The 27,509-nt window shown below is 43.7% G+C and overlaps 1 protein-coding gene across 2 annotated transcripts in view; it reads left to right on the top strand.

The window, feature by feature from the left end:
* The window catches only part of Pdpk1 (3-phosphoinositide dependent protein kinase 1), a 74,350-nt gene that overhangs the window by 25,615 nt on the left and 21,226 nt on the right, over nucleotides 1-27,509 (top strand). For both annotated transcript variants that reach the window (XM_037200906.1, XM_028853959.2), the window contains exons 2-7: nucleotides 13,220-13,489; nucleotides 17,747-17,789; nucleotides 18,031-18,168; nucleotides 21,884-22,028; nucleotides 22,732-22,829; nucleotides 25,106-25,181. In XM_037200906.1, coding sequence (XP_037056801.1) covers nucleotides 13,277-13,489; nucleotides 17,747-17,789; nucleotides 18,031-18,168; nucleotides 21,884-22,028; nucleotides 22,732-22,829; nucleotides 25,106-25,181 — 713 coding nt within the window. In that variant the 5' untranslated portion in view covers nucleotides 13,220-13,276. The remainder of the gene's footprint in view (nucleotides 1-13,219; nucleotides 13,490-17,746; nucleotides 17,790-18,030; nucleotides 18,169-21,883; nucleotides 22,029-22,731; nucleotides 22,830-25,105; nucleotides 25,182-27,509) is intronic.

Raw genomic sequence — 27,509 nt, 5'->3', positions numbered from 1 at the left:
ATGTATGACTGCAGGCCAGAAGAGGGCACCAGATCTCATTACAGATGGTTGTGAGCCATCGTGTGGCTGCTGGGAATTGAACTCAGGACCTCTGGAAGAACAGTCAGTGCTCTTAACCTCTGAGCCATCTCTCCAGCCCCCCGTATATGCTGTTCTATCTGCATGTACCCTTGCATGCCAGAAGAGGACATCAGATCCCATTATAGATAGATGGCTGTGAGCCACCACGTGGGTGCTGGGAATTGAACTCTGGAAGAGCAGCCAGTTCTTTTAACCACTGAGCCATCTCTCCAGCCCCCAAGTATCATGCTATTTCTAATGTTTGTTTTTTGTTTTTTTTTTTTTTTTTTTTTTTTTGGTTTTTCAAGACAGGGTTTCTCTGTGTAGCCTTGGCTGTTCTGGAACTCACTCTGTAGACCAGGCTGGCCTCAAACTCACAGAGATCCACCTGCCTCTGCCTCCCGAGTGCTGGGATCAAAGGCGTGTGCCACCACCGCGCAATTCATGCTATTTCTTTTTTCCTTTTTTTAAATTTTTTTCTTTTATTTTATTTTACAATACCATTCAGTTCTACATATCAGCCACGGGTTCCCCTATTCTCCCCCCTCCGACTCCCTCCACTTACCCCCAGTCTACCCCCCTTTCCCACCTCCTCCAGGGCAAGTCCTCCCCTGAGGACTGCGTTCAACCTGGTAAACTCAGTCCAGGCAGGTCCAGTCCCTTCCCAGACTGAGCCAAGTGTCCCTGCATAAGCTCCAGGTTTCAAACAGCCAACTCATGCAATAAGCACAGGACTTGGTCCCACTGCCTAGTTGCCTCCCAAACTGATCAAGCCAATCAACTGTCTCACCTATTCAGAGGGCCTGATCCAGCTGGGGGCCCCTCAGCCTTTGGTTCATAGTTCATGTGTTTCCATTCATTTGGCTATTTTTTTTCAATAATTGAGTAAAACCAAAATTTATTATAAGCCACAGTCGTCCTAGGGACCTCCATGCTATATATATATATAGCCTCTATGGTTCTATGGGTTGTGGTCTGATTGTTCTTTATTTTATATCTAGAATCCACTTATGAGTGAGTACATACCATGACTGTCTTTCTGAGATTGGGTTACCTCACTCAGGATGATTTTTTCTAGTTCCATCCATTTGCCTGCAAATTTCCTTTCTTCTTTCTTTCTTTCTTTCTTTCTTTCTTTCTTTCTTTCTTTCTTTCTTTCTTTCTTTCTTTCTTTCTTTCTTTCTTTCTTTCTTTCTTTCTTTCTTTCTTTCTTTCTTTCTTTCTTTCTTTCTTTCTTTCTTTCTCTCTCTCTCTCTCTCTCTCCCTTCCTTCCTTCCTTCCTTCCTTCCTTCCTTCCTTCCTTCCTTCCTTCCTTCCTTCCTTCCTTCCTTTCTTCCTCTCTCTCTCTCTCTCTCTCTCTCTCTCTCTCTCTCTCTCTCTTTCTTTCTTTCTTTCTTTCTTTTTTGGCTTTTCTTGAGACAGGGTTTCTCTGTGTAGTTTTGGTGCCTGTCCTGGATCTCGCTCTGCATCTTATTTCTAATACAGCTCTTGTAGTTACTGATTTCTTCTTGTCCTGTACACAAATCTGCATTCTGAAGGTACTAGTTCATTTATCTGTTTTTTAGCAAATATCCCTTAGTATTTAGTCACTCATTCCAAAAGAAATTAATGAACAAATGAGTGAATGAATGAAGTCCAAAAGGCTTTAGGGACCTCATATGGTCTCATTGATAAAGTTCTTCAGAAGCTCATGCCTGTCCCCCACCAAGACCTACTGCCCACATCTTTTCCTTTCCAGAGCTGGTCCTGGTTGCTGCTCCTGCTGCTCTAGTCCAGAATACTCTGTCCTTTGCAGCTGTCAAGGTTAACAGTCTGTCCTTCTCTCAGAAGTCATCCCTGTTAACTCATTGATGGATTCCTGTTGTGTACCAGATGTCTTGTCTTACTTTCCTCTAAAAGTTGCACATGCATTTCTTTAAAATTCTCCTTATAGTGGTGCATAATTCATGCACCCTTCCTCCCTTTGAGAAAGGACCTCATGGTGTAACCCTTGGCTTGACTGGAACTCTCTATTTAGACCAGGCTAGTTTTGAACTCAGAGATCTACTTGCCTCTTCTTCCTGAGTACTGGCATTAAAGGCATGGGGTATCATGGTGGACCTGATTTTGGTTTTGTTTGTTTTTTAATACCTGAGAATCATCTTGGACAGGAACATCACTGTTTAGCTGGCCTCTGTCCATGCGTAGACCAGGCTGCCCCACCACAAGCTGTAGCTCCCCTTGTAAGCTAAGCCAGTTATATCATTCTGCTTTATCCTTAGCCCCATTGCAAGGACAACTTGGTGTCAGGGAATTAGGGACTGTGCAGTTTTTAAAAAGTGTATAGCTCCACATTTAGCAAAAATAAGCCATATGTACCTGGCTATTAGTCTCCTGAGGGTCAGTGAAGCTATTGTCTGTAGCTATGGAAGACTCAAGATGTCTGATGTGGGCCTTGAGAGAAGGTGCTGCTCCATGGTATGCTTCTACATGCAGTGCCATCCCCCTGTTCTTTGAGGGCTACTCCATTGTTTTCTGCATCTCATTAATATATACCCTGCCTCTCACTTTGCCTGAGTCTCCTACTTCATGCCCGTAAAACTGAAGCCAGAGCTGGGCGGTAGTGGTGCATACCTTTAATCCCACCACTCTGGAGGCAGAGGCTGGTGGGGGCGGGGTGTCATGCAGGGCTTCTCTGTGTAGCTCTGGCTATCCTAGAACTCACTCTGTAGACCAAGCTGGCCTAGAACTCAGAAATCCATCTGCTTCTGCCTCCTGAGTGCTGGGACTAAAGATGTGCACCCCCATCCCTGGCTGAAGCTTCCAGTCTTAATCACAAGTGAGAGTGACTAGGATTTAGGGTATAGGTGTATGTATATGTAGGAAAGGCTAGTGGTCAGTTTGTGACTGGGGGAGAGGATGTAGTTCTTGACATAACAAGGTGTCTATAGGACAGGTAGAGTTTTTAAAAAATGTTTTAGATTTATTTTTATGTGTATAAATGTTTTGCCTGCATGTATATGTGCCCATGTGCATGTCTGTTGGATTCCCTGAACTGGGGTTACAGATTATTGTAAGCCACAATATGGATGCTGGGAATCAAACTGGGGTCATCTGGAAGAGCAGCCAGCCCTGAAACAGAGGTGATTTTTGTTAGTTTTGTTTGTTTTTGATGAGATTTTTCCATATAGCCTGACTGGCATGGAACTCTGTATGTAGACCAGGCTGGCCCTGTTTCATATGCTTCTGCCTCCAGATTGCTGAGATTAGTCAGAGGTTTTCTGTTGTTGCTGCTTGTCTTTGAGATGCAGTTTTACCCAGGCTGAACTTACTGTATAGCCCAGGCGACTTCCTCAAACTCCTGGTGATCCTGTTAAGTACTGGGGTCATAAGTGTGTGTCATTATATCCAGCCGTAGTAAATTAATTAAATGATGTGCTCTGACATCCAAAGAGAAGAGGGATGGTAGACTGGCTTCTTGTTGCTTTAAATTTCTCCAGAAATTTAAATTTCAGAATCTGTTGAGTAACCAAAAACATTTGCTTACCATAATTTTGGGTTACCATGTGGGTGGCAAAGTGATGGGGCTGTGCCTCAAGGTAGTGACTCACCCCCAAACCCCAATCAGCTGGGTTCTTTGGCTGTGGGGCCTCTTCAAGGCCACAGGTTAGAAGAGACAGCAGGGCCCTCCTTGGCATGTGGCCCTTTGGGCAATGTGTATCTAATAACAGCTGTAGTACAATAAGCATGTAGACTTTACACTTGAGGGCTTTTTTTCTAAGGCATTTCATTTCACAATTGATGCTTTAAAAGGTAAGATTGCAGCTATCATTGCTTTTTACTACACAAGTAAAATCAGTCATTAAATCATAGTGACGGTTGCAAGTTAGGACTGCATTGAGGGAGGCACAACCATATCGACCTTGTGAACATTATCCAGCTGGGGAGAGGCCTTGAGAGGAGTTTGGCTAGTGTACTATAGCCAAGGCAGGAAGAAATTACAGAATTCTATGGAAGCATTAGGTTGCCAGGAGATGATGTTCTTATGCTCATACGAGTGGCACTTCTGATGGTCAGTGTCAAGAACCCAGGGTTGGTGCATAATCATGTGGGCCTATCCTAGAGGCACTTGGGTTCTTATGGGTGGTGGTATGTCTTAAGCTTGTCTTTTTAGGATTCTAGAGGGTGCCTGAAGTTACTCCAGAAAGGATGTAAGGGTGTAGAGGTCCCTGTATGGTACCCTAGGGGCTCTGTTTGGAGTGCCTATCCTGCCTAGACTGCTGAGTTGAGAGTTGCCTCTGCCTCCAAGACTTTACACTGGCAGGTCCTTTGTTGGAAGACGGGCTTTTAAGACAGAGTTTCTCTGTGTAGCTTTGGAACCTGTCCTGGAACTCGCTCTGTAGACCAGGTCTCAAACTCACAGAAATCTGCCTGCCTCTACCTCTTGAGTGCTGGGATTAAAGGTGTGCTCCACCATTGCCCAGCTAGACAGATATCTTTTGAGTTTTTGCATTCATTGAGTGTTTGGTTAAATGTCCTCATCCTAGTAAGAGCTGCTGCTGCTTTTATATGTATATGTATATGTATAGTGTATGAGTGTTTTTCCTGCATGTATGTATGTATGTATGTACACCACATGCATGTCTGGTGCGATTGGAGGTCAGAAGAAGGCATCAGATTGCCCAGAGCTGGAGTTACAGATGGTTATAAACCAAATCCCAGGTTTTCTGCAAGAGCAACAAGTACTTTTAACTGCTGAACCATCTCTCCATTCCCTAGTAAGAGCTTCTTGATTGTTTGAAAGTGTACTATCCCCATCCAAATAGTACTTACTGACTTTCTGTGTAGCTTCTTGGGGGCCTCGTTTTTTTTTTTTTTTTTTTTTTTCCTTTTTTGTTGTTCTGTCAAAGTGCTGCAACAATGCAGAATCGATACTAGGTACTTAGTGGGTGGAGTTGCCTAAGGGGCTTTGGATCTTTGGTAGTTGAAACTGCTTTAGAGTACTAGACCGGATTCTGTAGTCTTACACAGTGCTTGTGCTAAGCAAGCTGGGCTCTGAGACTGTGTATTATCTGTTGTTGCTACTTCAGAAATCTAGTGTCCATTATCTATATCACTTTGGTTTTGATTTCCAAATGAAGTTTTTTCTTTTAGCTATGTGGAGACTGCTTGTTATATTTAGATTTCAAACCTTAGAGGAAAACAAAACTTTAAAATGTGTGAGATGTGTTTTGCTGTTACAGGTCACATTCTGAACATGACCATTGCAGTACTGTCTTAAGTTGCTTTACCCTCCCTGGTCCCTTCTTTTACTCTGTCCAAATACTTGCCCAAACATGGTCTAGCCACATAGTAGCCAGGCCTATCCTGGCTCTTCCTGCACTCTCCATATTTTATGTAGCTACCCCACTACTATAACTGGGTGGTTCTAGAACAAGGAGACACATCTGTCTGTTAGCATGGCCCCAGAGCCTTGCTAGTACAACAGCTGTGTTTGCTGAGTAATAAGATAAATAATACAGTTAATTTATAGTTCTTAGAGAAACTAATGAACAAAGTGAGTGAATATGTGCTTGTGAAACCATAGAAGTGCCTGGGAGGAATGCAGCATACTTTCGAAGTTGCTTCTTGTCCTGTGCTGTTTGCAGCGGGGTATGCTAAAGATCCTGGCTCTTACGTTTTCTGGGACTGTGGAGTTGGTGATACGCCGTGGGCTGTGCAAACAGTGCAGTGCTTGCTGAGAGAGGTTCACAAGGGTGAGGGCAGCATAATCCTGGGGCTCTTAGGTTGAAAGTAGATGGTGGTGTGTGCTAAAGGTGCTGTTCCATGGTATGCTTCTACATAGAATGTCACCCCCCTGTTCTTCGAGGGCTACCCCATTGTATTCTGCATCTCATTAATATATCCATCTCATTAATATGTATCAATCTCATTAATATGCCTCTGACTTTGCTTGAGCCTCCTATTTCATGCCTACAAAACTGAAGCCAGAGCTGGGCGATGGTGGCGCACGCCTTTAATCCCAGGCTCTGGAGGCAGAGGCAGGCGGATCTCTGAATTCGAGGCCAGCCTGGTCTAGGATTTAGGACAACTAGGACTGTTACATAGAGAAACCCTGTCTTGAAAAAATAAAACAAAAAATCTGAAGCCAGTTTGGCTTAGCTCGGGCTCCAGAGCATTTTGTACCTGCCCATGACATGCTGATGGCTTCAGACAGGCGTCATCGGCAGAGACATCTAGTTTGTGTTCGTGTTAAATGTACCTTCAAAGAAGAGTTTAGTTTTACTTTGAGTATTTTCTGTCTCTTTTTTTTTTTTAATTGAGTCATGGTTTTGCTGTGTATCCCTGGCTGGCTTGGAAATTGCTATGCAGTCCAGGCCGGCCTTGAACTCATACAGAGATTTGCTTGCCTGTCTCCCAAGTAGCTTTAAACTTAAAAAAAGAAAAAAAAAAAATAGGGGCTGGAGATATGGCCTACCAGTTTAAGAGGCTCACTCGTTGCTCTTCCAGAGGACCTGAATTTGGTTCCCAGAATCCACATGGCTGCTCACAACAGTTTTTTAACTCCAGTTCTAGAGTATTTGACACCCTCTTCTGACCTCCACCGGCACTGCATGCATGTGGTACACAGGCATACATACAGGCAAAACACCCATACACATAAAATAATTTTCTAAATTAAAATTTGCTATTTTATGTATATGAGTGTTTTTCCTGCATGTGTCTGTGTACCATATGTGTGCCTAGTACCAGTGGAGGCCAGAAGATACCCTGGAACTGAAGTTATAGACTGTTGAAGACTATCATTGGATACTATAAATTGAACCAAGGTCCTCTGGAAGAGCAGCCGATGCTCTTAACTGCTAAGCCATATCTCTGACCCCTCTGAACTTTTCAATGGCATTTTATTTTAGGCTTGAGTGATACTGTCAGGCATCTTAAAGGAAAGTACCAGCATTACATGTCTTGTGTTCACAGCTAGGAAAAACTTGGGTTGAAATCTTTCTCTCTGATGGGCTCTGGGAAGTATAAGACAATAACTGGGCTCAGCCAGACTTCTATTCAGGTTTCTGGCTGGTCTCGTTTGTATTCTGGAGTGACTTGCCTATACCATAAAGAAACAGGGTGTTTTTCATAGCAACGAAAGTGTTCTTAGGTGTTTCTTCACCTTTTTGTTTGTTTGTTTGTTTGTTTTGTTTTGTTTTTGAGACAGGGTTTCTCTGTGTAGCTTTGCACCTTTCCTGGAACTCACTCTGTAGCCCAGGCTGGCCTCGAACTCACAGAGATCCACCTGCCTCTGCCTCCAGAGTGCTGGGATTAAAGGCGAGTGCCACCACCTTCTGGCTCCTCAGTTTTATCCTAACAGTTCACTCCATCAGTAGTAAATAAAATTTTATTTTATTTTTATTTTTTGGTTTTTCGAGACAGGGTTTCTCTGTGTAGCTTTGGTGCCTGTCCTAAATCTCGCTCTGTGGACCAGGCTGGCCTTGAACTCACAGAAATCTGCCTACCTCTGCCGCCCTGCCCCAAGTGCTGGGATCAAAGGCCCATGCCCGGCATGTTTGGTTTTTTTTTTGCGTGTGTGTTTGTGTTTTTAAGATTTATTTATTATATATAGTGTTCTGCCTGCACACCAGAAGAGGGCACCAGATCTCACTATAAATATATGTGGTTGCTGGGAATTGAACTCTGGACCTCTGGAAGAACAGCCAGTGCTCTTAACCTCTGAGCCATCTCTCCAGCCCCCAGAGTAGGTTCTTAACAGAATGGATTGTTGACTTTGGGCCTGGTCTTTCTTTGTTGTATCGGTATCCTCTTCATTCTAGGGTGTTTAATGGGGTCACTGCCTCCATCCCCTGGGTGCCAGTAACACTTTCTCCCATGTATGAGAACCCTAAATGTCCCTAGTACAAGCCAGATTTTGCCCTAGTTGAGAGCCTCTGGGAGAGAATATTTGCCAGTTTCTCAGGTTTAACTTGTATTAGTAGCATCCATCTGTCCCTCTTGAAGGACTGGGCTTTAGATGTGGTCCTGCACCTGATAGCTCTTATAATGGGCTCTGTGAGAGGCAGCCTTAAGATTGTGTCTGTGTCTGGCCAGCCAATTGCTTGTAGACTAGATATGTGCGCTCTTCTTGGGAAAGTAGCTTTGGTGGCACACCTGAGCTGACCGGATATTGGGGTGAGGCTCGATGTCTTTTGCATTGGTCCATGACAAGAACGCATCAGACGCTATAGTCTGCAGTGAAAATGGCCGCTCTGAAAGGCCCTGTGTGGCTTTCTGACTGACTCTGTTTTTGAGTTTCACTCTTGACCCCCACCCCCACAATCAACACTACCAGTAACAGCACACACTTCCTGTCCTTCAGATCTCAGCTCTCGTGCACGTCCTAACCTCTCATATTTGCTTTAGGTGATCTGGGTGTTTTCTGTGGCACGTGCTGTCTTGTGTGTGGCCAAAGGGACCAACAGCTATTGGCCACACTGCTTTAGGTAGGTGCTTGGACAAGGGGTCAGTAGAACCGAGTTAAGGTACAGACTCTGTCTTGGGACACCAGTGCTCTTCTTTGAGCTTCTGTTCTGGAGGCTTTTGTTGTAACCATGAAAGCCACTCAGATGGTAAAGAAGGTTCTCTAGACACATGCCTAAAATCCATGGGCTCACATACCTGCTCCCAGTGGGCTCTCCAAGGGCCAGAACTGTAAAATTAGCAGTCAGGAAGCATGAGCTGAAGATAGCTTTTTTAGTAAATGTTCCTGAGGGCAGTATAAGCATTTATTGTTTGTGTCCCCCAAATGGTGTTTGATATCAAGGTCATCTGTCTCAAAATAACCAGTGTGATGGGGACTGTCAGGCTCAGGAGAATGCCTGCAGCCTGTGCTATTGTCTGTGCAGCCATTGTGGCAAGTTCTTTGAAATCCCTCGTTCTTGCACGTCACTCAAAACCTTGTGGACTTAGGTCATGACTACTATGAAGGAACAGTGTTAACCCCTATTTGGGCTTCTGTGTGGGCTGGGTTGTAACTCAGTGGTAGAGTGCATATTTAGCATGTGTTCGGTCCCTGTGTTAGCTCTCAAGGAGCTTCATTGTCTCCTTTCCTGGATTTTTTGGGTCAAGAAGTGTGTTGGTGCACAGTTAGGTCTTCCAGGGCCTGAGTCAGCTTGTCATAATCTATTTCTTAAGAATTTATATCTTGATGGCACCCCCCCCCTTTTTTTTATTTATTTATTTTTTTTGAGACAGGGTTTCTCTTTGTGGTTTTGGAGCCTTTCCTGGAACTCACTCTGTAGCCCAGGCTGGCCTCGAACTCTCAGAGATCCTCCTGCCTCTGCCTCCCAAGTGCTGGGATTAAAGGCATGTGCCACCACCACCGGGCGATGGCACACACCTTTAACCCCAGCACTTGGGAAGCAGAGGTAGGTGGATCTGGTGGATCTCTCTGAGTTTGAGGCCAGCCTGGTCTATATAGAGAATTCCAGGCCAGCCAGGGCTATACAGGCCTTATCTCTCAAAAGAAAGAAAATTATATCTTGCCTGTGTAGTGGGTCACATGTGTAATCTCAGTAACTCAGGAGATGGAGGCAGTAGCATTTGGAGATCAAGGCCATCCTAATCTACATGAAATCCTATCTCAAAAACAACACCAAAAGCTTATGTTTGTGCTGAGCAGTGGTGGCTCACACCTTTAATCCCAGCACTTGGGAGGCAGAGGCAGGTGGATCTCTGTGAGTTTGAGGCCAGCCTGGTCTCCAAAGCGAGTTCCAGGACAGCCAGGGTTACACAGAGAAACTGTCTCGAAACCCCCCCCCCCAAAAAAAAAATTCCAGGACAGTATAGATGATTCTAATGTAACTATAAGCAGCTCCTCCAGTATAACTATGTTTCTACACCCTTTATATCTATTTCTAAGGATGCATAGTGTTCCACTAAGTGTGCATAGCTTGGCTTACTCATCACCTTTGTTTTGAGCATCTAAGCAGGTCTCAGCTTTTGCTGAAATATCCGAAGCTACAGTAGATTATAAAATTTTTCCCCTAGTGGTACTGGGCCTCGTACATTCTAGGCAAGTGTGTTACCATAAAGCCATACCCCTGGCCACTATGTTTTTCTTTTGTAATAGTTTATGAATCTACTCTTACTGTTACCTCATTTTCTTAGGTTGGATTTCTAAGATTTCGAAAGAGTAAATATGTCCAAGATTTTTTAAAATTTATTTTTATTTTTTGTGTGCATATGTAGTGTGTGTTTAAGTGTTCATGTGTGAAGGTGTGTTTGTGCCATCCATGATGTGCATGGGGTGTTCAAAGGACAGCCTCAAGCATCAGTATCGTTTTCCACCTTGTTTGAGGCAGAGTTTCATTGTTTGCTACTGTGATACATACTCTAGGCTAGCTGATCCAAAGGCTTCTGGAGATTTCTCCTGTCTATCTCTCATCTCTCCATAGAAATGCTGAGATTATAGATGCATCACACACACAAGGGTATGCATCTGGTTTTTACCTGGGGTTCCAAGAATCTGGATTCGGGTCATCAGGCTTGAACAGTACAAGCTTTTACTCACTAAGCAAAGGACATTTCTTGTCTAAGGGGTTTGTGTAGGAGAAATACTTGGTTAGTATTATTGTGTTTCTTTTTATTCAATTTATTAAACTCTACATTTGCTGATGATTTCACTTAGACTTTGAACACTGCTCCACACACAGAAAAGTGAAAACTTAATTTCCTGCTGAGATTCTTAGACCTTTATTGCAGTCAGACGGCCAGATTTCATTGGTAATGTGTTTGGTTAGCTCCTTCATATTTTTATGCATATTCTTATACTTTACCTGGCATGATAGTGGGTTCAACAGATCTATCCGAAAGAAAAAGTCATTTCCTCCTGCTGAGGAGCAGATACAAGGTTACTGATAGTGGTTGCTTAGCTGGAACCCTTGCTTCTGCTGCCTTGGCCTTCTGAGGAGGCTGCTCCTAGGAGCCCAGGCTCAAACGCTGCACTGTGAGGATAGCCAAGACATCCTCCTGTGTTACCATCTGCTGTTCTCTTCTCCACCTTGGTATTCATCATGTTCAGGTCACAAGATGTTCTTTCTAGATTTGTTATGCATTTTGCAATCTCAAGATGAGCATCTCCTTTAGGTCTTCTTGGTAGCTGAGCTTTCCTTTGCTCACTCTTGACTACTGTGTGCCGCCTGTCCTACTGTGTTTCTAGAGCCCTGGCTTCTTTATGGCTCTGTATTTCCCTTTTTCTTCCTTGTTTATCTAGAAAGCAAGCATCCTTGTCTGTCCTAATAAACTCATACACCGACATACTGCCTTGTTTACAAAAATTAAAAATTAACCATTCAGTTTACTTAGCCCATAGAGTTTTATTGTTATGTTTAAAAAAAAAATGGAAAAAAAGAAGAAGAAGAAGAAGAAGAAGAAGAAGAAGAAGAAGAAGAAGAAGAAGAAGAAGAAGAAGAAGAAGAAGAAGAAGAAGAAGAAGAAGAAGAAGAAACAACCTGTCTTTGTGTATCATTCTGGACTCATGGCCTTTTCTGAGGTTCAGCTTATTCTTTCTGAGCAGACAGCTATCAGTTTTTGAATGGTCACATTTGGTCAGCCCCTGGTGTGCTGCTGTCTTACAGAACAGGCAGGTGGTTTCAGAGATACTGTGATTTCAGGACCTGACGCCACTGAGTTGTGTGCTTTTAAATTTTCTTTTGGGAAGTGCTGGGAATTGAACCTAGGGCCTCATGAATGTTAAGTAAGCACTCTAGAGCTGGGTTATATAAGTTTGCTGGAGTTCTTGAGTGAGGAGGACTGTTAGAGACCAGCACCTAAAGTAACTTGGGCATACTGAGTTCATTTTATCCTGGTTGGGTAGGGTGTGTGGTGCATGTACTTGAACAGTATTCCATCTACCCTTTTCTCCTCTCCCTCTCTTTTTGAGACAGGGTCTCTCTGTGTAGCCCTGGATATCTTGGAACTCGCTCTGTAGACCAGGCTGGCCTCGAAATCACAGATATCCTCCTGCCTCTGCCTTTGGAGTACTGGAATTAAAAGCACGGGCCACCATTGTTCGGCTCTACCTTTTCTTTTTAGCTTTTAGTTTGTCTTTGAATTTTTATTTTTATTTTTTAAATAACAGGGTCTTACTGGTCTAGGACTTGACAATTAGACTTAAGCTGGCTGGCCAGTTAGCCTCCCAGCAATCGCTTATCTCCACTTTCCCAGTGCTGAGATTAAAGGTGGACGACCAGGTTTGGCTTTATGTTGTTTTTAGTGATTTTTTTGGGGAGGGGAGTACTAGTTGTTGAGCCCAGGGCCTTATGCATGCTAGGCACCTGTTCTACTACTGACTATATTCGCAGTCCAAATTTGTTTGTTTTAATTCTGCAGATTGAATTTAGGTCCCATGCTTACAAATCAGGTAGTTTACTGACTGTGCTATATCTTCCCAGTCATAGTCAGGGTAGTGTCACCACTATGAGGATATACCAAGAGCAGAGCTGAAGAGAAGGCTATATGGATGTGGGTACAATTTTTACTGCAAGTTTACTCTGAGTACTTAATTCCTTTCTCAGTTTGCCTCTTTTCTACCCCTACCCCACCTCCTTTTTTGGGTGCAGGATCTTGCTATGTAGCTCAGGCTGGCCCAGAAGCTATGATTCTTCTGCATGCTAGGGTTACAGATGTGCACCACCACACTTTGCTTATGCTTCCATTTTTAACTATGTGTTTCTTCTCATCTTTCATATTTCTGTTTCATTGATAGTTGTTCTATCATCATTTTGTTAACAATTGTCCAATTGCTTTTCAAAACCATTTTAATAGTAACACTAGTTTTGGGTACTAGCCATAATTGTATGAATATTCTTGCTTTATCATAAGTCTTGCCAGCATTGGGTGTCTCTGCATAAAGTAAACATACTCCAGAATTGCAGATGCACAATATTATGTCTGCTTACCTTACCCTGGCCTTGGAGCTGGTTAGAATAGTGCTGAGGAAGATGGGAGGACATGCCTGGATGTGAACAGGGAGAGGGAGAGAAGGACTTTGGCTCCAGTGGGCACCCAGAGCCAGATAGATGTGCTATCCTGCCTTCTGCAGTGTCATCATAAAGTGCTTGTATTTGGGCTCATCTGCTCCAGGACAAGAGAGCTACTTGACTCTTACCTCTTTCCTCTGTGTTTGCAGTATGATGCTGTTCCCATTCAGTCCAGTGTGGTGCTATGTTCCTGCCCGTCCCCATCAATGGTGAGGTCCCAGACTGAGTCCAGCGCGGCCCCTGGCATTCCTAGTGGTGTTAGCAGGCAGGGACCCACCATGGATGGCACCACAGCGGAAGCCCGACCAAATACCAACCCCTTGCAGCAGCACCCTGCCCAGCTGCCACCACAGCCTCGCAAGAAACGACCAGAAGACTTCAAGTTTGGGAAAATTCTTGGCGAGGGCTCTTTTTCAACAGTGAGTATGTGCCTCTGCTGCTGTTGCTTATTGAGTGCAGGGTTTTCTTGGGATCACTATTGAGAACACCTGACCAGGCATTGCTCTCCCCAGGAGGTGGCTTCATATCCTTGTGGGTTGTCTTCTGCTGTGAATGCCACTAGAGTCTTGGAGGGAGTGGACTCCCCCAGCCAGACCATCTGAAGAAAGCATGGTTAAAATGGATTTTTTCTGTTTTGGCCCATACCTTTACTCCATATACTCCAGGAGGATAAGGCAGAGGAGTTTAAACCTGGAAGTTTCAAGGCCTCTTGGTATTGAATGCCTGTCTCAAAAACAAACAAAAGCAGCTGTTGATTTATGTTGCTTTAAGCATGGGCATGTATATTGTGTCTTCCTGTCTTACTGGACAGGCCACAGGAAGTTTTTAGTTCCTTAGGTTGAAAGTTAGTATCAGCGTTAGTATCTTTTTAGAGACTGTTGGTAACATTCAGTGACCTTTTTTACGCCTGTTTTTTGTTTGTTTGCTTTAGAACCTGAACTATAACACTTAAGTGTTTGCTGAAGAGTTGACCTCCATATTTTTTTCCCTAACTCCCAGGCCAAGTGGGTGTTTCTGCAGAGTGGTGCAGGAGTCACTCTCAATTCCAAACAGCCTCTAATGAAACAAATTTCTGTCTCCATCTCCAGGCTGAAATAGGCATTCCAGAATAGTTCCAGAGGGGCCATGTCTTTATTGGTTGATTGATTGATTGAGACAAGGTCTTACTACCTAGCCCTAACTAGCCCAGAACTTCCTGGCTGGCCTTGAACTCACAGAGATTTGCCTGGCTCTGCCTCTTGAGTGCACACATTAAAGATGAGTGCTACCATGACTGGCTGAGTTTTTTTATTACTCTTTTTTATATATTTATGAAAGATTCTAAAATACAAAGAACATAAAATATAGCTTACTTATATTCCCAACATCTCATCTTAAATTAACCTTGGTAGCTCTTAGACTGTAAAGTTTAGATCTTTTTTTGTTTGTTTGTTTTTTTGAGAAACTTGCTCTGTAGACCAGGCTGGCCTTGAACTCACAGAGATCCACCTGCCTCTGCCTCTGCCTCCTGAGTGCTGGGATTAAAGGCGTGGGCCACCACTGCCCAGCAAGTTTTAGATCTTAAGTAGCAACTTGGTGAAGCAACTTTGTTTACAGAAGGATTGTGGCCTTATGGAAAAAGCCTTCAACCATGAGGGCCACTCTCTGTACCCTGCAGGAAGAAGAAACCGCTCTGAGATTCCCTGGGTGTTGCACTCAGCTACAGATGACATTCTAGTGAAGTTCTTCCTTTTTTTTCAGTTTACTCCTTTGTATTTTTCTTGACAAGGATGTAAATTAGGCACCATCCTTCCTGGGTGGCGCAGTCATCCTTCTTACTCAGTGCCATTTTGAACTCATGCCATGAGGCACTTGGGAAAGCACTGCAAGCCAAAGGCTCCTCCTTCCTGGCTCTTTGAAATCTGTAGTCCTGGATCTCAAATGAGGTGTTGCACTGATTCATCTCTCTATTCCTGAAATAGTGAGCACCTAAATTAGATTTCCAGGGGAGGAATAAAGGGCATGCAGTTAACCAGATTGAGTAGGATATTCACTTGGCAGAGCCTGAAATTGATACTAGAGAGCAGACAGACTCCAAAGTACACCATCACATCCAAGATAGTAATGACATCACCCCTAGTGACATGGAGCAACATGTTCCATGCACTTCTCTTGAAGACTCTCTCTGTTCTGTGAGAAACCTGCTTATGAAATGCTAAGTTTAGAAATCAGCTCACAAACTGGGCATGATGGCACATGCATTTAATCCTAGCACTCAACAGTCTAAGACAGATGGATCTCTATGAGTTCAAGGCCAGTCTGGTCTGCACTGTGAGCTCCACACCAGCCAAGGATACATAATGAGACCCTGCTCCCAGAAAACAAACAAATAAATAACTACCTCCTCAGAAGGGATTCCAGTAAACCAAAGTACTTTCCAACAGTTCCTCCTTCTCTTTTCATACATAGGGAGCTAAGCACACTCGTGTTGTGTGTGTGTGTGTGTGTGTGTGTGTGTGTGTGTATTTTTTCCTCCATTCCTAAGGGGGAATACACTACTCCAGCCTTCTGCTCCCCTCACTCTAGTGGCTGTGAGTCATGTATATACAGCATGTTCCTCCAGAAAGTTCTTTGAGATCTTTTTACTTAAATACATTCAATCCTACATTGTTCCTGGTGTCTGTGGGATCTCATAATGCTTTTCCAGGACTGTGTCTAGGGAGTTCTGTCACAGGATATGACTAGCAACAGGAGCCAGGTGACCCTGCCCTGTGGCCTTCTAAAGGTTTTTCACCGGGCCCAGTGATTTCTCGGGGTATGTTTCATTTGCTCTTTGATTCTCAGTCTATAATTGCAGGTGTCTAGAAAAAAAACCAAACACATTCATATGCATTTATCAGCCATGTTGGGACAAAGCATCTTTGGCAAAGCTGCCCCTCTACGGGCTCTGGCTAAACCTTGGACCTGTCACTCCCTTTCAGTCTGGTGCCACAGGTGTGCCCAGGATTTGCTGGTACGCTATCCCTGAAGCAGAGTCTGACAGGCAGAGGGGGTGCTCTGTATGGAGAGCATTCTGTAAAGATGGTTTGTTCTGTGACATTTTAGTTCTTAGTACACAGTATATAGTACACATAACTATGTTCATGCTAGTAAATGAAATATATGAGAACAATTATTTGGAGAAGCCTAAGTCAAGGGCAGCTTTTTACCAGGATGTATATTGGAAAGTCATGTTCTCTCTCTCTCTCTCTCTCTGCCTGTCTTTCTTTTGTTGTTTTGTTTTTTTAAGACAGGGTTTCTCGCCGGGGCGGTGGTGGCACACGCCTTTAATCCCAGCACTCGGGAGGCAGAGGCAGGCGGATCTCTGTGAGTTCGAGGCCAACCTGGGCTACCAAGTGAGCTCCAGGAAAGGCGCAAAGCTACACAGAGAAACCCTGTCTCGAAAAACAAAAACAAAAACAAAAACAAAACAACAACAACAACAAAAAAGACAGGGTTTCTCTGTGTAGCCCTGGCTATTCTGGAACTCGCTCTGTAGACCAGGCTGACTTTGAACTCAAGCGATCCATCTGCCTCTGTCCCCCAAGTGCTGGGATTAAAGCCATGGGCCACCACTGCCCAGCTGAAAAGACATGTTTTTTCTTTTCTTTTCTCTTTTTTTTTCTTTTTGAGACAGGGTTTCTCTGTAGCTTTGGAGCCTGTCCTGGACTAGCTCTGTAGACCAGGCTGGCCTCAAACTCACAGAGATCTGCCTGCCTTTTCTTTCTTTTTGGTTTTTCAAGTCAAGGTTTTTCTGTGTAAGAGCTCTGGCTGTCCTGGAATTCACTTTGTAGACCAGGCTAGCCTGGAACTCACAGTGATTTGCCTCCCAAGTGCTGGGGTTAAAGGTGTGTGCCATCACCACCTGGCAAGACATATTCTTGAAGGCCCTTTTCTTTTCTTTTCTTTTCTTTTCTTTTCTTTTCTTTTCTTTTCTTTTCTTTTCTTTTCTTTTCTCCTCCTCCTCCCCTCCTCCTCCTCCTCCTCCTCCTCCTCCTCCTCCTCCTCCTTCTTCTTCTTCTTTTTTTTTTTGGTTTTTTGGGACAGGGTTTTTCCATATAGTTTTGGTGCCTGTCCTGGATCTCGCTCTGTAGACCAGCCTTAAACTCACAGAGATCCGCCTGGCTCTGCCTCCAGAGTGCTGAGATTAAAGGCGTGTGCCACCACCACCCGGCTTGAAGACATTTTCAGTATCCACTTGTAGTGGTATTTTGACTTGTCAGTCAATAAAATTGTTTTTCGTCTGTGTTAGGGGGTGTTGAGACAGGGTCTTACTGTGTAATAGGGTTGCTTGGCGCTTGGAATCCTCTTGCCTCTGGCTTCCAAGTGTTACGATTATAGGTGTGCACTATTGGTTCTTGAGTTTATACTTTGACTGTACCATGAGAACTTCTGGTAGCTAACTGATTATGAACTTTCGAAAATGATGGAACAGTTACTGTTTACCATTTAATCTTTGCTGTCATGTTGCTGTTAACTATTAGAACATACTAACACCAACATTGGCTTTCTGATGTGTTTGTTAGTACAGGATCCAATGTAACTTCAAATTGCGTGTATGGACTGGGCAGCTTGTGCAGGGTGACAGTGACTTACCAGACTCACCTCATTATTACACTGTGTTTTTTTGTTTTTTGTTTTTTTTACCTCCAAACCAGGTTGTTCTGGCCCGAGAACTAGCTACTTCCAGAGAATATGCTAGTAAGTACTAACTCCAATGAGCTGTGTGTCTGGGATTCGGGGGCAGGGCCACTTTTGTACATATGGCAGCCTGGATAGTGGTAGGGCCTATGCTGATCTTAGTCAATGACAAAGGTTAGTCTTCTAGACCATGAAAGCTTGAGTGGGTGGTTTTGGGAAAACTAGCGTTTATGTCAGTTATCTTTATAAATTTACTATTTTTCACATTTTCTAATGTTAGTAAACTCACTTCTCTCTTAAGTTAAAATTCTGGAGAAACGTCATATTATAAAAGAGAACAAAGTCCCGTACGTAACTAGAGAGAGAGATGTGATGTCACGCCTGGATCACCCATTCTTTGTGAAACTTTACTTTACATTTCAGGACGACGAAAAGTTGTGTATCCTTTGCATCGTCAGTGCTGTCTGAAAAAAAAAAAAACCACTTTGTGCTTTAGATTAGTGACTACATTGTTTGTTCCTTGAAAGGAAAGGGCACAGCATGGGTCCCTGTGGAGATTGATATCCCTGGAGGCAGCAGACAGTACCAGCACATGGCTGAGACTCTTACCAATGTGCTGTTTCTGAAGGGAAAACCATCCCACAGTGTTGGTGTTTATCGATAAATATTGTACCTAATAGACTGTTGTTTTAGCCGTGGTTGCTGGACATTGATGCAGAAATGTCCCCTCATTCCCCTAGCCAATGCCCCAGAGTATCTGTTAGACATTATTGACTCCTGCTTTTGGAAAGTGAGGGCCTGAGAGGAAAAATGATTTTGGGCCTCCTCAGGCTCCTAGAGTTGTCATCAACTTCTCAATACCCTCTTCCATCCTGAGTTACTGAGTTCAGTCCGAAGAACAACTTGACTGGGCATTTGAGAAGCTCAGGAACTCAGAGTGCTGTCCTTCTGGAGCTCTGTCTACTGGGCCTGCTCAGCCCCTCCAACTCCTTAGGCCTGTTTAGACTGCCTCTTCAGCAGATTCACCTTGCATATATGTTCACTGTTGTTCATCCACATCTCTCTTCTTTTTCCTACTTTTTATTATTTATTGTTTTGAGAAAAGGTTTCTCTACATAGTGCTGGCTGTCCTGGAACTCACTATATAGACCAGATTGGCCTCAAGCTCCTTCCGCCTCTAACTCCCTAATGCTGGGATGTGTGAAGGAAGGATCACATCTCAAGCCAGGAGGCAGAATAAGTAGGTGTGGTTGGACTTGCTTCTTTCATGGCAATATTTTTTGGAGAATTTCCAATTACCAGTGAGTTTCAGGAGCCCAATGACCCTGCTTCTTAAACACCCCTCCCCACCTCAATAGTCTACCATCTGGAGACCAAGCATCTAGTCACATGCATCCTTGAGGAGACACCAGATTGTATCAAGACTGTGGATAGCCAAGACAGAATCACACATGCTTGACTTCATCTTCTGTCAGGGTCATAGTGGTAGGATCAGAGCTCAGAAGCTAGACCAGAATGTCCTTGCTGTGTGATTTCTAAATGAGACTGGCCATTTCGGTTCAGGTGGAAAGAACTCTAGGTCTTTGTCTAATGGCAATACTGTTCTTGGTATAAGACCCAAAAGGTCATAACGGCTCCCCCATCTATCATGAGAATGAGATCCAGTGGCTTCTGCCTCACTGTTAATCCTCACTATACATTGTATTGAGAAAGAAAAATGAAACTTTTTGCACAAAGAAATGCCCAGATATGGTACTGTTCTTCATTTAGTCATAATTTCAAGTGGAGGAGAGGAACTAGTCCTTGTATATTCACTTTTCATTACTCAAGAGACGCAGGATGAACCCACATCTATTCAGGACAGGTGAGATGAGGCAGAGCTTGGGGACACCTCCGCCATAGACTGAAAACAGACAGATGGATCACACAGGGACTACTGAGGGTTCTTCATCAGATTTAATACAGGGGCCTGGGAAAGGGAGTCCAGAGGCTTGATCAAGTTTAAGGTTTCCCTATCTTGTAGTCCTGGCTTGATCAGAGCCAGTGGGGGAACCTTCCTCTTCATACACAGATGAAGACCAAAAAGTTCTCAGACATAGGTGCTTTGCACCCCATCATCTTTAAACTCCCACCAGACCAGTGCAGCATGGAGTCAGGACCACAGGACTGGGTTCTAGTCCTGTACATTGTTTGCTTTGTGAACTTGAGTCAGTTGCTTAATCTCTCGACCAGGTTCCTCCTCTGCAAATTGCACACATTGGGCACTTAGGCTCCCTGGCTCTGTGAAGGCACTTGGTTTGTGTCTGCCCTCCCAGGGGCTCACCCAGTCCGTGACAGCTTTTGCTGCCCTTGACTATTTCCAAGCTGGTAGAGGGTTCTTAGGATGTACACTAGATGGATAAAGCCTAAAAAGAACATTCTGGAATAGGGAAGGATGTGATTGCAGAGAACTGCAGCCTGAGAAATAATCCCAGGCACCTTCTATGTTTAAGACAACTTGTCTCTGATTCTCTCTTGAGCAGAGACTCATAGGTGTCCCTCTCACAGGAACCAGGAACCAGTGAAGGGTCAGTTAAAGGATAAAACCATGAAGCCAGAAAGAGAAGTTACTCCTTGTACCCATACCCCATGGCTGTGGCCTTATATCTGGGCTCCTAACTCGTGAGGCCCTGCTGCCAGCCAGTGTCAGGCTAGAATTGGTGGCTCTATGGCATGTCCTAGGGTGTCTGCTGACGTGATAAAACACCATGACTATGAACAACTTGGGAAGAAAAGGGTTTATTTCAGCTTAGAGTTCCACATTATAGTCTGTATCACTGAGGGATGTCAGGGCAGGAATCTCAAGACAGGAGCTGTTGCAGAGGCTGTAGAGGAGTGCTGCTTACTGACTTGCTCCCCATGGCTTTTTCAGCCTACTTTATTGTACATCCGAGGATCACCTTCCCATAGTGGGCTGGTCCTTCCCACACCAATCACTAAGAAAATGCACTACAGTCTTACCTACAGGCAAATCTTAGGAAGGAGTTTCTTAATTAAGAGTCTTTCTTCTTAGATGATTCTGACTTGTGTCAAGTTGACATAAAACTAGCCAAGACATGGCATCAGTCTCCCTTTTGAGGGAGACAGGATGCAGCTGGGCTTGCAGATCTGTCAGACTTGGTCTGAGTTGAAAGGCACAGGTAGTCAGAGGTGGGCCTGGCCGGGAGCATCTTTACCAGCTTTGGTTGAAGCCCTGTCTCTTCTGGGTTTGTCTCCATCCCCAGAGCTTCAGGCTCCCTCCTTGGTGGTTGACAGGAGTGCTTTGGCAGACAAAAGCCAGAACAGAACAAGAAGTCTACCTTGGCTTCTTGTATGAACTTCAAACTTGGCTTCAGAACTGCTGCTTAGTTTAGTCAGCATTTTGCCCCTTTTGTCCCAGGCTGCTAGAGAGGTGTGGTACCTGGAGATTTCCAGTAAGAAGCAGGAATGTTTAGTGCTTTGGAGGAAAGCAGTCATTTGGAGCTGTTTCTTGTCAGTGTTCAGTCCCCTTCGAAGAAAACAGCATAAGCAAGAACATATTGCAGCATGGAGCAGGGTGTGTGTGGCGAGAGGCTGTCTATTTCTCATCTCCCCAGCAGGTATTTCTGAAATAGATCAAATGAATCAGAAAATTAAAGTTGTTATAAAGCATGCCACTCTCATGCACAGGTCTGTTAGCACAGCCCACGGAATGCAGCAAATTCAGGCAAGGGTCACAGTGGAAGTCACTGGGGCTCTCGTAGGACTCTGTCTTCAGAGCTGGTTCTCCTGCACTTTAAAGCTGTCCCACGTGTTTTTAGTACCTTGACCATGGCTTATTGGTCCAACAGCCATCTAGAGGCTTCCTTTCATAGGCCACAGAAGCCTCTGAGTACTACGTGTCTAGAAGGGCACCTGGGCTGAGGTGTTGTCCATGTGTTTTCAGGGACTGTGTCATTGTCTTAGAAATTCTGTGCTGGCACCTGGTCTTGGAGCTGGGGCCTGGATCTGCCATGAAAGGGCAACTATCTTGATGCATAAGTACCTTCAGTTTGCATTTGATGAAAAGAAAGTTCTTATGGGGCTTTTAAGTTTAACTTTTAGAAAACAACAACAACAATATATTTTTCCATTCTTCCTTAACCACAAATGTTCAGATTTTGGCCTTAGTTATGCCAAAAATGGAGAGTTACTTAAGTACATCCGCAAAATCGGTTCATTTGATGAGACCTGTACCCGGTTTTACACGGCGGAGATCGTGTCTGCTTTGGAGTACTTGCACGGCAAGGGCATCATCCACAGGTACAGACACTGCTCCAGATGGCGTGTACAGCAGGGTCCTGGTCATGACAGGGGCAGTGGCTCTGAGGCACACAAGTAATCCACACCAGCTCTCTGGGGCCAGCATTGGCTGGCTTTCTACAAGTTATGATGTGGGTATTTCCAGGTGGTGGCTCACAGAGAAAGCTGAAAACAGGCTGGAAATGAAAGGAACCTGCACTTTGAAAGCTCATGTTATAAGTCATCAGTTCAACTTGGGTGAGGTGTCTTCCTGTGACACTAGCAGATCAGTTATCTGGTGGTTTTTATTTTGTCAGTTGTAACTCTTGTATCTATTTCATTGTGGTCACATTTTTTATTTCTTTGTTTTGATAAAGGCAAGTTATAACTGTGGTTTAAGAACTAAAAAAAAAAATTTAAATAAAATGTTACTAAAAGTGGTAGATGAAGTGGAAAGGGTGGCCATGGAAGCCAGAGGTGTTAAGATGTTTGTAACAACTCACCTGCTTAAAGATAAAGTGATAGTTATAAAATGATTTTTTGGATGCCTATATCCTATGCTGTTGATACTTATTTGATGTGAACTTTGGGCTTGTATTCTTGGTTTTTAGTCTGTAAAGGAAAAGATTCATCACTATGTTGTGTTTCCATCAAAATGTGCAGTATGTAATAATGCTGCTACTTTTAAACATTTCTTCTCAAAGGTAAAATTCTACTTTTACAGAGACCTTAAACCAGAAAACATTTTGTTAAATGAAGACATGCACATCCAGATCACAGATTTTGGAACAGCAAAAGTGTTATCTCCAGAGAGCAAACAAGGTATGCTTGCTTGATTTTCAGCAGAACCTTGTTCTGGGTTTAAGGCTGAGAGCAGCTTTGAGCAACATGTTTCATTTTATGGTTATTATCACTAATACAGAGATTCCTTTTGGCTCCTCCAAGTGTGTGAAGTCTAGTAGTAGGGGAAGAACCAAAAGTAGCTCTGCTAGTTCTTGTTCTTGCTCCATAGAATGTATGTCAGGTCACTTGTGAACTAGGGGTAGAGTTGGTGGCATCTATATGTACTGCAGGTGTGTCTTGAGAGCACATCCCTGGACTCCACTGCCTTCCTCTCACCCATCCTTCTGTCTTCCCATCTGATGTATATAGCTGCCTGTGATGGCCCATGTATCCTCAGAAAGACTCTAGGAAAACTATACGAGCAAGGGTTAATTTTGCCTATTTATTCCAAGTTTTGTTCAGAGTTAGCACATAGTCTTGGCTCCCATTGTGCTACCTTTACTGTCGGGGAGGTGCTGCTGAGAGTTTATTTGGGCCAGAAAAGTGGGATGGCTTGCTGTCCTTCTGTCACTAACATCCTTGGTGGATAGAAACTGGCCACTCTGGAGATATAAAAAAAAGAATAATTAGACTCCTGAGGACTCTACCACAACACTGAGTAGAAAGACAATAATCTACTGCTGATGCTGTCTTGAGAGAAGGAAAGCTGTCTGGTAGGTTAATAAATGACCTTGCAAAGGATCCTTGATTCTGAGATGCATGTGATTCTTCTGAGCTGCCTAGCCTTTTTGCCTATTTTTGGGGTCTCTGAGAAAGAAAAAGACCATTAGGGAAGGCATTATGGGATATGGTTGGCCACAGGTTTAGAGCACAGTTGTGTTAGTGGAAGAAGGAGTTTGATAAGCACTTTGTAATAAGTGATTTTGTGGCTTTGGCTACTTTTTGGAAAAGAGCATGCAAGAGCACAGTGCAGTAGGCTTCTGACATGTCTCCACAAACAGGAAGCCAGTACATGGGAACCAGAGAGGATTACAGCTGGGGCTGAAATAGAGAGTCTAGGTAAGGAAACAAGTTCTGTTCCGTGGTGCTGTAGGAGATGGCCTGTTGGTTTCCCTTCATGGAACCTTGCATTTCTTTCTGCTGATCCCATACATGTTCTTTGCCTTTGTACAGTCCTCCTGTACTGGTAACATAACATATCTACACTGCCCTCTGGGGATGGCAAGCCTTGCCTTTGAGGAAAGAGACTTTCTTGGGTGGTGTAGTAAATATTGTGCCCTTGCTGCCCCTTCTGTCATTGCTGAAATGCCCTGATACCTCCATCTGATTGACGCATTCCTAGTAAGTAGTAGTCATCTTTCTGTCCAGCAATGCTGATTTTATAGACTTGGTATAACCTCATATTATAGCCTTGAACATTGTCCATTTTAAAGTTGAACCAAATAGCCACTCTGTCTCTTTAACTCTTTCTAGTGGGAAGAGTCTGTCTGTTTTCCCATCATGCCTGTGCTGACTTTTCCTGCCCGAAACCTGAAGCTAAGATGTGGCTGTGATCCTGAATCAGTCTTAAGAGCTGTTCAGCTGGGCTGTGCTTTAGACATTTTCTTCTTTGTGTAGCTTTTCTTCAGAACCTGATAATTCAGCACAGTTCTAACCATTAAACATAGAAAAATATAACCCTGCTCTATCTGCCACATGGAAGCTGAGTTCTCATGCTCTTCAGGGGCCTGGAGTGAATGGGAAGGTGGACCCCCGATGTGGGTTCAAAGCATCTGGTGTCCACCCTGCAGCTTGCAGATGAGTGTCTCATGGGCCAGGACCATAGGCAGTGGAATGTAGATGGTCCCTGGGCTGGAAGCCTAAGTCTTTTTGCCCTATATCCTGAATTCCCAAGTTAGTGATGACTGAAAAGAGGGTAGTTCCTGATCTGCAGCTATTTATTTGTGCCTGCTGTGTGTTCATTGTGTATTTAGGTGCCACAGGTCCAGCAATGAGCACCACAGACAGGACCTCTGTCCTTACATTGTTTTGCTCTAGTGGAAAGATGATGGATGAATGTGATGAGTACCTCCTACAGTTGGGTTTTAGGTAGGAGGTGCCAGGTGGATAGGGTGTATGTAACAGGTATCCTTAGTAGGGTCCTTTGGTTGCTCAATCTAGTCCAGGTGACCAACTGAGCTGACAACCAGCTCCCATCTTCTTTAGTTAGAGGTTGATACTCTGAAGGATACACAAGAGGGCCACAGAGTGGTTGGGGGGCCAAGGATTACATTTTCAAGTGTGACCTTTTCTTTTTTCCTCCCCCCACTTCTTAGCCAGGGCCAACTCATTTGTAGGAACAGCACAGTATGTTTCTCCAGAGCTGCTCACAGAGAAGTCGGCGTGTAAGAGGTAACCTGTTTTTAATACAACTGCCCCTCTCTTCTCTCTGTGATGTCATGAGGAATTGCTATTTGAAAGAGAGACTTTAGTAAGTCTTAAATAGCTGAGTATGAGCCTGGTACAGTGATACATCCCTTATAATCCCAAAGGATGAATTAGTAGAATCATGAGTACAAATCCAGTCAGGGATACATGGTGAAACCTTGCCTCAAAACAAACAAAAATGATTGGGCATGGTGGTTCATTCTTTTAATCGTAATACTCAATCAGAGGCAGGTAGATCTCTGAGTTCAAAGTCATCTTAGTCTATATAGCAAGTTCCCAGACCAGCTGGGGCTACACAGTGAGACCCAAAGAAGGTAGTCTTCTGCTTAATTTTTAAACATGTACTTTTCCTTTGACATGTATGCATTCTACTTTTATAATTTATAGTTCCTTGCTGGTTGTTGTTTTGGATAGAATGCTGGTCATCTTTATTTAGGGAAGCTGTCCAATGGACTAGTATGGCTGCTGTAGGTCATGGGTTCTTTGGAGGTGAATAGAAGCCCTGGAGAGACAGAAGGAAGAAATTTCTAGCCCAGGGCTTATAGTCCTGGGGTAGGCTTGGCAGTGATCCTAGCATTGAGGTTTGTTTGACAGATGCAACTGAATCTTAGTGGTGGCCTTAGCCATGAATATCAGAAGCATGGAGTGTGTAGAGTGATCTAGAGACCGGCACTGGAACAGGTTTTTTTTTTGTTTGTTTGTTTGTTTGTTTTTAGTGTATGTGAGTGTTTCACCTACGTGTATGTCTGTGTACCATGTGCATGTGTGATATCCCTGGAGACTAGAAGAGGGTGTCAGATAACCTGGAACTGGAGTTATGGATGGTTGTAAACCACCATGTAGGTTCTGGGAATGGAACCAAGGTCCTTTTGAAGAACAATCAGTGCTCTTAACCACTGAGCCATCTCTCCAGTACCTGAAGCTTTTAACTGTTGCAACTGGGGGTGGAGTATGTTGGCCTATAGTGAATGAAGGCCAGGGATGTCACTTAGCATCCTTTATTGTGAAGAAGATGATCTGGCCAGTGTCAGCAGTGCCAAATGGTTGGGTGCTCTTTTCCAGTTTTCCAATGTATATTGTTGCTGAAGAACAAGGCTTTTCTTACTGTCACCTCTTCCTAGTGTGGTGAGTGTGTCAGCACTGATAGGAAAAGCAGGGAGGATGCACATACATGTTTGCTCTATGTAGTTCCTGTTCTCTAGGATATATAAAATGTGAGTGGAGTCAGAACAGTGTTTTGAGGGAGCCATCACTGTGTCTCTGGATTTTGATTTTTAAATCTTGTGAAGTCACTAGAATATTAAGGATCTTTTAAATGGAATGCCTATAAATTGTAATGAACTATAGAAAATAGTCTCTCTATATATGTTCCCAGATAATTTGTATTTTTCTTGTCATTTTCTTGGTGCATTTATGAACGTTTGAAGTTTTCACACATGTGCGGTCATACAGTATACCCAGTATGAGTTCTCTTGCTTTCATGATAATTAAATCACCGATTCATTAAAAGTATCCGCATACATTTTTTTTCTGTTGCATGAGAGTTAATTTATTGAGCTGTCCTGTTCCATGGGTGGTGCTGATTTGCCTATATATAGAGATACAGGCACTTGGCCTCAGGGTTACCCTCTCATCCCTCTGATAAAACAGACAGAAGGGGCATGGAGTTCCTGCTTCAAGGTTTCAAGACTTGCCCCATCTGAGACTTTAGAAAGCCTTTATATGCTGCTTCCAGAGCCAAAATGCAAATGACAGAATGCTGAGATAGTTCAGAGGAGAAGCTAACCTAAACCCTTAACTGCTTGAGTTCCCACATTCTAGAGAGAACCTTGAGAGGTCTGGGCGGTTTGGCCTTCTTATACCCTGGCCCTTCTGCTTCTGTTTGCTACTTGATTTTTTTTTTTTTTTTTTTTTTTTTTTTTTTTTTTGCTTTACTCCCTGTTTTACTTAGATAAAGCACTAAAGAAAACCAGGTATAGAAAATGGTAAGCTCTATACTAGAGAGACAGCTCAGTGGTTAAGAGCACTGGTTGTTCTTCCAGAAGGTCCGTGTTCAATTCTTAGCACCCACATGGTGGCTCACAACCATTTGTAACTCCAGTCATTGGGTAGGAAGCCTTCTTCTGGCCCATGAGAGCACTGCATATATATAGTGCACATATATGCATACATACAGTCAAGGCACTCAAGCACAGAAAATAAAACATATTAAAAAGATAAAATAGTGAGGTGGGCATGATAACATTCCTCTTACTTATAGCAGTTGAGGTAGAAGCAGGACAATCAGGAGTT

The sequence above is a fragment of the Peromyscus leucopus genome, chromosome 8b (genome assembly GCF_004664715.2).
Source record: "Peromyscus leucopus breed LL Stock chromosome 8b, UCI_PerLeu_2.1, whole genome shotgun sequence".
Classification (NCBI taxonomy): Eukaryota; Metazoa; Chordata; class Mammalia; order Rodentia; family Cricetidae; genus Peromyscus; species Peromyscus leucopus.
The sequence above is the reverse complement of the archived record's forward strand: the minus strand, read 5'-3'. Positions and strand labels throughout refer to the sequence as shown.